The following is a 10,286-nucleotide window of genomic DNA, read 5'->3' as shown; positions in this document are numbered from 1 at the left end:
CAGCCCCCGGGTGACGTATCGCAATCCATTAATCCCTCTCCCCATTATAGATGTGCCCTTCCGCCGAATTGCTATGGACATAGTGGGACCCCTGCCCAAGTCCAGCCGGGGTCACCGCTACATCCTGGTAATCGTTGATTACGCCACCCGTTACCCGGAGGCCGTACCCTTACGGGCCGCGACGGGGAAGAGCATCGCGAGGGAGCTGTTCCTCCTCTTCAGCCGGGTGGGGATCGCGGAAGAGGTCCTGACAGACCAGGGGACCTGTTTCATGTCGGGCGTGATGAGGGAGATGTGCCGCCTACTCCGGGTCCAACAAGTGAGGACGTCCGTCTACCACCCCCAGACCGACGGGCTGGTAGAGCGGTTTAACAAAACCCTGAAGTCAATGCTGAGGAAAATGATCACAACGGACGGTAAGGACTGGGACCACTTATTACCGTACCTATTATTTTCGATACGTGAGGTCCCACAGGCATCCACGGGGTACGCGCCCTTCGAGTTGCTGTATGGGAGACGTCCCCGAGGGCTACTGGACCTCGCGAAGGAGGCCTGGGAGCAGCAGCCGTCCCGACAACGCACCCTCCTGGAACATGTGGAAGCGATGGACCAGCGGATGGCAAAGATCTGGCCCATGGTCCGGGAGCACATGCAACAGGCCCAGAAGGAGCAGGCTAGACTGTACAACCGAACAGCCCAGGTGAGAGAATTTCAGCCGGGGGATAAAGTCATGGTGCTGATCCCCACCAATGAGTGCAAATTTCTGGCCAAATGGCATGGGCCCTACGAAGTAGTAGCCAAGGTTGGGCCAGTGAACTACATGGTAAGACAGGTGGGCCGGAGACACCAGCTCCAAAAGTACCACATTAACCTGCTAAAGAGGTGGCACGAACCCGTGCACGACCCTGCTCCCCTCTGCTTAACCACAGGCGGCGCCACCGGAACACCAGAAGTGGCCACTGGAGACCTGCTGACCGACCGGCAGCGCCAAGACCTCCGCGAGCTGGTGAGTCAACACCGGGATGTGCTCTCCCACCTCCCGGGCCGGACTACCAAGGTCCACCACGACATCGTCACGGAGCCAGGAAGGAGGGTTCGACTGCGGCCCTACCGGATCCCGGAGGCGAGAAGGCAGACCATCCGGGAGGAGGTGGCGAGGATGCTGGACCTGGGGGTCATAGAAGAATCCCAAAGCGCCTGGTCCAGCCCGATCGTGTTGGTCCCAAAACCGGACGGCAGTTGGAGGTTCTGCAACGACTTCCGGAGGTTGAACGAAATCTCCCGGTACGACGCCTACCCCATGCCCCGGGTGGACGAGCTGATCGAGCGGCTGGGACCCGCTCGCTACCTCAGCACCCTGGACCTCACCCGGGGGTACTGGCAGGTACCGCTGACCCCCCAGGCGAGGGAGAAGACGGCTTTCGCCACCCCGGATGGCCTGTTCCAGTACCGCGTCTTACCCTTCGGAGTGCATGGAGCCCCCGCCACCTTCCAGAGGCTCATGGACAACCTGCTGAGGCCCCACAGGGAGTATGCTGCTGCCTACCTCGACGATATCGTCATTCACAGCGCTGATTGGGAAAGCCACCTCAGGAGGCTGGAGGCGGTGCTCGGGGCGCTCCGGGAAGCCGGCCTGACAGCTAACCCGGCTAAGTGTCGCCTGGGCCTGGAGGAGGCCGACTACCTGGGCCACACCGTGGGACGAGGGTGCGTCCGACCCCAGAGTCAAAAGGTGGACGGGATCACCAACTGGCCACGACCCACCACCAAAAGGCAAGTGCGCACATTCCTGGGCCTAGTGGGGTACTATAGGCAGTTTATACCGGACTTTGCCACCAGAGCGGCCCCCTTGCACGAGCTGACCAAGAAAGACCACCGGCACACGGTGATATGGACCGAAGCCGCCGACCGCGCCTTCCTAGACCTGAGGGCCGCCCTGGGGAATGAACCAGTACTGACCACCCCTAACTTCTCCCAAAAGTTTGTTTTGCAGACCGACGCCTCTGAAACCGGACTTGGTGCGGTCCTATCCCAGATCCAGGACGCCACCGAGCACCCGATCACCTATATCAGCCGGAAATTGCTGAAGCATGAGAGGAATTATAGCACGGTGGAGAAGGAGTGCCTGGCCATAAGGTGGGCAGTCGGGAAGCTCAACTATCTGGTAGGAAGGGAATTTATCCTTATAACTGACCATGCCCCATTGCAATGGATGTATCGGTGTAAGGACACTAACGCCCGGGTGACCCGATGGTTTTTAGAACTACAAAGTTTTAAATTCACGGTGGAACACCGAGCCGGGAGACTCCAAGGGAACGCGGATGCCCTGTCCCGGATGAACGAGGGCCTCTTTGGTGACGCTCCCGCCGAGGGCGTGGAGCTGAGGGGGAGGAAATGTGGTGGCCCGATCGGAAATCGGTACACCACTGGTGTGGAACGGCCCGTGCGCCGGCGGCTTCTGCTAGGAAAAGTTATTAACCACGTGTATTTCCCCAGGTCGTATCTAACAGAGCCGCACCGGAGCGAGAGCCGGCGAGGAGAGTCAGAACCTTGGCCAGCGACACGGGGAAAGACGCGTGGGGAATGTGAGGAAGAGACAATTAACCCTTCTCATTGGACAGGCGCAGCCGGACCGACTCCGAGAGAGAGCGGAGCCGTACAAAAGGCGAGGCGCAACCACAGAGCGGGGCTGAGTACGGAGGGAAACGGAGGTGAAGCCCAGTGAGGAGGAAACAGCCACGGGAAAGCAACTAACGACACCACGGTGGAAGCGGGTCTTCGGAGGCCCTACCAAAAGGCGCGGCCGGCACGGACCACCCAGAACCACCGACGGACCGGGAAACCTAATTTTTTGGCCGGTGACTTTTTTTTCGTTTTTGTGAGAAAGGAAGTTTTTTGTTTGGGACGTTGTAAAAGTGCCCTGAAGGCACACCAGAACCTCATTAAAACTACCCGTTGAGGAACTACTCTTGCTCTCTCTGCCTCTCTCTCCCCACGGGGCGCCACAACACACACACACTCACACACATACACACACACACACATACACACACACAAACACTCACACACACACTCACACACACACACACATACACATACACACACACACACACACACATACGCACACACACATACACACATACACACACACATACACACACATACACACACACATACACACACACTCTCATACATACACACACTCACACACGCACACACACACACACACACACACACACACACATACACACACACACAAACACTCACACACACACACACACACACACTCACACATACACACACACATACACACACACACACATACACACACACAAACTCTCACACACACACTCACACACACACACACATACACATACACACACACACACACACACACACACACATACGCACACACACATACACACATACACACACACATACACACACATACACACACACATACACACACACTCTCATACATACACACACTCACACACGCACACACACACACACACACACACACACACACACACACATACACACACACACAAACACACACTCACTCACTCACACACACACATTTTAATTTAAGAATAAACACTGACAAAGTTACAGATAGATACTCACTCAGCAGTGTTGTTTGTTGGTGCTTAAGCCAAATGGTACTCCCAGGTTCTGTATGTATTTTTGTAAGGCCAGTGCAGGTACTGTACCCGACTCCTACCCTCTCCCACGGATGGAGAACTGCATTGACAACGCTCAAAGCTCAGCTCTGTATGTGAACAAACTAGACCTGTTGAGTTATTGGGAGGTCCTTTAGATGTCCAGAGGTAACATATATATTGGCCAGGTCGAAGAGTGTTCAGCCTGTTTTGGTGTAAATAATGCAGACCAGACAAGAATAAAAATGCAAAAAGGTTTATATTAAGTGCAAAAAGTACAATTTAATTTTTTACAGGCATTTACACAACACGAAAGACACATTTAGGTCACAAGGCCAAGGGACATGGCTGTTGCCAAATACATGAAATTTTGCCAGGAGAGGGTAAAAGCTGTTTTCACAATCAACTTGACAGTTGTTCATTGTACCACTGAGCTAATGTGCAACTTTGGAAGTTTGGAGGCATTCCTATAACCACGTATTCCTGAGAACTCATGCAGGAAGTAGATCATTGTTTCATAAAATAACTGAAAGAGAAAGAGGCCACAGAGAAATCAAGGAGCATACACATTTCCAATGAAATGTTGATTATATTTAATTACACGCAATAAATTGCTCAATGGATGTAAAACCAAAAGTCTCCTGATATATGACTTTGCTAGTACGTGTTGCACAATCTGGTTGCACAATTTAGTCACATGTCCTGAAAAGCACCTAGCAATCACAATATTGTCCCACCCTAAATCAAACTGTTCTAGAAAGGGTGTTTCTGAGATGTTGAATAATTGTCACTAGAAAGAGCTATGATTTAAGTTTCTCTCAATTCCATTTTCTCCAGAAAAAGTCACATCAATTAATGTCTCAAATGACAGGCTGGAATTTAATACATTTGCCAACTGCCCCACTGAACTGGTGGCCTCTTGCTTGCTGGGACCCTCTCTCTCTGCTTACTATTTTCTCAGTTTCAACAAACAAAACCTATTTAAAAAATCATTGCTAAACAACATATAGTTAAACCAATATACTGTCTAGATAACACTGTTACAATACCTAATAGTTGTTGTTGTTGTCCTACTGCTCACATCTGGGTAAAGTAAAAATCCTTGCTTGAAATTTATTCATTTGTTTATTTGATGTTTATTCTGCAAGTTCAGTGTGGAATAGAACAAGATTCTATTCTACCTTTGGTGGATTGCTTCCAAAGAATTAAGACAAGTTGTAACAGGAGTTGGCCTCCGGAAAACAGCTGGGAAGATTCAAGTGAAGGCAAGGATTATAAATATTTTTCAACACAAAAAACAATATTTACATTTTTGGTCCAGTAATATATACACATCCTGATATAAACACAGATCAGATGGCGATGGGATATCTGTATCATACCAGAATAACCTTTGATCACACATCTAACATCCTAAATAGACTCCTAAATCTCCAGACTTATGTCCAGTTAATAATTTCTTGTTTATTAGCTAAAACAGTGGGAGTCAGTAACTCATTTTTTCTTTAGGGAATGAAGCATATCTCTGATATAAACGAAATTCTCAGTGATTCACTCTAACAATTTCAAATTTTACCAGCATCCAGTAAAAAAAGGTAAATGTTTCTAATTCATATCTGATCGAGTTCAGGTGAAGCAATGTTTTTGAGACAAAGGTAAAAAGGTAGTCAGCCAGAGGAAGGTGAAACTGGGAGTAAGCCTGAGCTGTCCTTCTGTCGGACCCCAAAGCATAAACAAACCAAACATTCAGTGTCATGGGCTGGGAGCTGAAGCCTGTTCACTTCAGACTGGAGTAGGGTACTCCTGAAGCCTGTTCACTTCAGACTGGAGTAGGGTACTCCTGAAGCCTGTTCACTTCAGACTGGAGTAGGGTACTCCCGAAGCCTGTTCACTTCAGACTGGAGTAGGGTACTCCCGAAGCCTGTTCACTTCAGACTGGAGTAGGGTACTCCTGAAGCCTGTTCACTTCAGACTGGAGTAGGGTACTCCTGAAGCCTGTTCACTTCAGACTGGGGCAGGGTACTCCTGAAGCCTGTTCACTTCAGACTGGAGCAGGGTACTCCTGAAGCCTGTTCACTTCAGACTGGAGTAGGGTACTCCTGAAGCCTGTTCACTTCAGACTGGAGTAGGGTACTCCTGAAGCCTGTTCACTTCAGACTGGAGCAGGGTACTCCCGAAGCCTGTTCACTTCAGACTGGGGCAGGGTACTCGCGAAACCGCCGCACCTGTGACTTCTGGATCATGCGAGATTCACTCAAGTTGTGCGTCCGTTTCATGCCCAGTTGTGCCTTGAGCCGGCGCGTGAAGGACTTACACATGAGGAAGTAGATGATGGGGTCCAGGCAGACATTGCAGGAGGAAAGGAAGAGCACAACCTTCTTCACGTACATCCATTGGTATTTTATGTCCTCGCTGACTTTCTCGTTGACCTGGCTGCGGGTGTAGGGAATTCTACACAGGTGGTAGGGCACAAAGCACACGAAGAACACCACCAGCACCACTGAGATGTTCTGTTTGGCCTGTGGGCCTCCTCCTTCGGTGGAGCTCACGAACTTGGCATTGGAGCGGTGGACATGCAGATAAATGGACACGTAGCAGATCAGCAGGGTGACCAGGACTGCGGCAAAGATGAATATGTCGATGCTCGAGACGGCAGTGTGCCAATGCTTGCCCAGTTCACTCTTCAGGGCCATGCAGTTTTTTGGGTCGCTGGCGTTCAGCGGCCGGTCGGTCAGGATGGTGTTTGGCAGGGAGAGGCTGATCATGAACACCCACACACCAGCTGAGAGGACCCGGGTGAAAGAGTAGCTGTAGAGGCGCGAGTGACCGAAGGGCCGCACGATCTTCAGGAAGCGGTCCAGGCTGACCAGGCCGAGGAAGATGATGCCGATGTACATGCTGGTGTAGAAGATCACGGCTGAGTAGCGGCACACCACAGCGTGCAGTTGCCAGGGTCCCTGATCGGCCTCCGTGACCACCAGGAGCGGGAAGGTCAGGATCATCAGGAAATCGGCCACCGTGATGTTCTTCAGGTAGAGGATGAAGCTGCTCCGGGTGCGGATCTTGAAGAAGATCCAGGCGGCCAGGCAGTTCAGCACCAGCCCCCCGGCGAAGAGCAGTGAGTACAGGGCCGGGAAGACCACGCTGAGCAGCACCGACTCGTGGTCGTCAGAGACGGGCATGCTGGAGTTCACATCTGGGCAGGAGAACAGAAATACAGAGTTAAAATCCCTGCTTTAACTGTAGTTTATTTTTAATTTATCTCCCAGTTAGTGTTTCCAGGCCAGTGTCCAATGTGTTCCCAGCTGCTAGGTCTTCTGCCCTTAGGTCCCTGAGCAGGAGGACTGCAGAAGCAGGCCCAGGCTATATGCAGCACACAGCACGTGGCCTCAGTAACCCTCCCTGCGAGGCGACCCCTCGTTTCTGTTACGTGCCCTTTGGTGCATTCACAGTATGAGCCTCCAGTATAGTGTTTCTAGTGGGACCAGAAAACACCAGAGACAGTGAACAGGCATACCCTCAGTTTTGGCAAGAATGGTATTTATAAGAAGCAGGTCATATTTTTCTGCTGCATTGTTGATGCACAAATATGTGTCACAGTAGTTAACGGTTTAATGGCCTTTTGCATTTCCCTGCCAAAGCTGAATGAAATGCAGCCAGAGTAGAACAGAAACTCTTGATTGTTTCCCATACATGGGCACATTGTGAATGGAGAGGACTGTTTCTGTGATAAGCACATACAGTCAGTAAGTGACCAGATAACTGGGTCTCTGATCTTAGATTTGTCTTGTGTCGCTATTTCAAGCCAGAGTGAGACTGAGTGAATAGTATATAAAAAGATACTTGCAATCTTAGCAACTAAGATTTGTTTAAATGGTGAAAACTAGACAAAGATCACTTTTGTCCTGATCCAAACAGGCACCATTCACTTGCTGGGCACATTCCCTTCGCGAATGTTTACACTTTTGTTGTTCTTGCCATTTTTTTCATCAGTCAGAGTTTGGGTTTACTCATACTGTAATTGTTTTTCCATTTGTTGTTTCAATTTACTTTTTTTGGGTGCAGAAAATAATTGTTTTCACAAAATACATAGTTAGTGTATAGTGTATAATAATTTGGTCCACTCATTACCATGTAAAAATCTTTTTAATTCAGGTAATCCATTGTTCAATTACCAGGCTTCATTCCTGTGGAACAGCTTGATGTGCATTTGTAGAATTTGTAGAATTCAGTAAAAGCTGCATTTTAGGCTTGGTATTTGATTCCTTTTTGCAAATTACTACAGGGACATGAAAGATGTCCAGTACATATATTTAGTATTGCGTTATATGGCAATACAATGTAATTGTGTTCACATTCTCACCTGTATCACTTGCCCAGTTACTCCTTGTTATGGAGAAAACATTGTCCTGCTCTTCTAGCTTTTAGAATCTAACACACCTGAGCCATATGGTGTGCATTTATCTCAAAGTCAATATTGAACAAAACAGAAAGACACACAGTGGTATACTGCTCTTGATTCTACAATATGTTAAACACTGATGTCTAAAGAAATGCAATGGTTAACATAACTGTTATCTATAATCTATAGATCCATCAATAGTCATTTCTTTGAATGGTAACCATGATATCATACTTTGGGGTTGAATGGTTTGACTAAGTGTACTGGTTGGCTTGGATCTACTGTATATTTTATCAGAACTTCCAGCATAAGAAAACCTTTAGTTGATAAACAGAACAACACAACTGACAAATTTACACTCAGTGAGCACTTTATTAGGAATTTATTAGTCTTCGTTTTTAGACTTATTAAGTCTTCTGCTACTGGAGCTTATCCACTCAGAGGTTTGATGCGTTTGATGTTCAGAGATGCTCTTCTGCATACCCCTATTGTAATGTGTGGTTATTATTATTATTATTTTTTTTTTTTGAAGGCAATTTTTTTTTTTTTTTAAGATATTTTTATAGGCCTTTTTCAGCTTTATTGGACAGTATAGTATAGAGAGACAGGTAGAATGGGAGGGAGAGAGAGGGGAAGACATGCGACAAATGTCAGACGGTCGGATTCGAACCGCCGACGTTGCGGCTCGCAATGAGACACCCAATGTGTGGTTATTTGTATTACTGTCTGGCCCTTCTCCTCAGACCTCTCTCGTTAACAACACATTTTTGCCTGCAGAACTGCTGCTCACTGGATGTTTTTTATTTTTTGCACCATTCTCTGCAAACTCAAGAGACTGTTGTGCATGAAAGTCCCAGGCGATCAGCAGTTTCTGCAATACTCAACCACCCTGCCTGGCACTAATAATCATTTCACGGTCAAAGTAATTTAGATTACATTTCTTCCCCATTCTATTGGTTGATGTGAACATCATACTGCTGCCACACAATTGACTGATTCGAAAATCGCATTAAATAAGTACTCAGTGAGAGTATATATACATTACAAATCTGTCAGAGGAGGCCATTTTACTGTGTATTAGGCATACAGTATGTACCGTACAAGTGCATACTGATATCTTTATCAATCCCTTTCATCTAGTCATCATAATCACTTGTTTATACATTTCTGAAACATGAAACATGCCCAGTGAAACCATTCATGCATTATGCCAAAGAAACCAAGGAGGCTTACCAAGCATCGGGCTGCTGCAGTCTCGGAATTAGTATTCCAGTAGGGGAGAAACGTTTGACAGACAGTTCACTGAGAGATGAGAAAGAGTAGAGGAGCTCCTCTTTTAAGAGTTCCTGCTGTTGATTCTATGTCTAAATTCTGCATAACAACTAATTTCCCAGAAATGTCATTATATTATACGATCTGACTTCTAATTTAACGTGTTTCTAGTTTACACTGACTATCAGAAAGCTGACACACCTTCATCGGGTAGGTCTGATCTGAGGCTGAAGCGCTCAACGCATTTCGCTTTGTGATCCGATATAAAATACCAGGGAATCTACTGTACCGTGATGGTTGCACACAGCAAAATGCCTCAAGGGAAACACTTACATGACTCATTTGATTGATTCCAGGAAGTGGCTGCCTTTCTGGAGTTCAAAAGAATTTCTTCAAAACCCCAAAGACCTGCTGGGCAGCTGTGACTTGAAATGACCAACATTATTAGAGTAGACTAAAAATATACTTCAACTGTCAGCTCTCTCACGATCGTGTGATCAGAAATCTGCTATTTGAACATGGGAGAGAAATATAAATCCTATTTTTATCTTCGTGATTCAGGAGCTGCTTGTTAAATGGGAGTTTATCATCAGGACTAAAGCTGTAAAAGGATCCTCCTCCAGGATTTGGGTCAATGAAGAAACAGCCTGGCCCTCCTTTTAATCCAACTCTGCCAAGGGGTGAAAGTGCCATTCACACGATTCCAGTCTTGGCCGAATTGGCATACTGGGCGGAGTCACACTTTCTGTGTGTGTGTGTGTGTGTGTGACACTAGGAGAGAGATTCTTACCACCTATACATTTCTCATCAATCTTTCACCCACAGGGTGTGCCACTGAGTCAACAATGCAGAAAGGACATAGCACTGATAGAGCTGAATGCAGACACTTGAATGCAGAGATATTGATTATCACAGCATAAAACATCTACATTTTTATTGTTTGGTGTTTT

At 47.5% G+C, this 10,286-nt stretch overlaps 1 protein-coding gene across 2 annotated transcripts; it reads right to left on the bottom strand.

The window, feature by feature from the left end:
* Positions 1–3,936: 3,936 nt before the first annotated feature.
* Positions 3,937–10,028, bottom strand: LOC133108215 (G-protein coupled receptor 87-like). 2 transcript variants are annotated; one of them, XM_061217676.1, is made up of 2 exons: positions 9,670–10,028; positions 3,937–6,858 (listed from the first exon to the last, which is right to left on the bottom strand). In XM_061217676.1, exons 1-2 carry the CDS (start codon positions 9,776–9,778, stop codon positions 5,852–5,854), a joined length of 1,116 nt encoding a protein of 371 aa, XP_061073660.1. In that variant the 5' UTR covers positions 9,779–10,028; the 3' UTR covers positions 3,937–5,851. The 2 variants fall into 2 exon arrangements, with proteins under 2 accessions (XP_061073660.1, XP_061073661.1); XM_061217677.1 differs by lacking the exon at positions 9,670–10,028 and adding an exon at positions 9,298–9,429.
* Positions 10,029–10,286: the final 258 nt, after the last annotated feature.

Source organism: Conger conger, chromosome 13, assembly GCF_963514075.1.
Source record: "Conger conger chromosome 13, fConCon1.1, whole genome shotgun sequence".
Taxonomy (NCBI): Eukaryota; Metazoa; Chordata; class Actinopteri; order Anguilliformes; family Congridae; genus Conger; species Conger conger.
The sequence above is the reverse complement of the archived record's forward strand: the minus strand, read 5'-3'. Positions and strand labels throughout refer to the sequence as shown.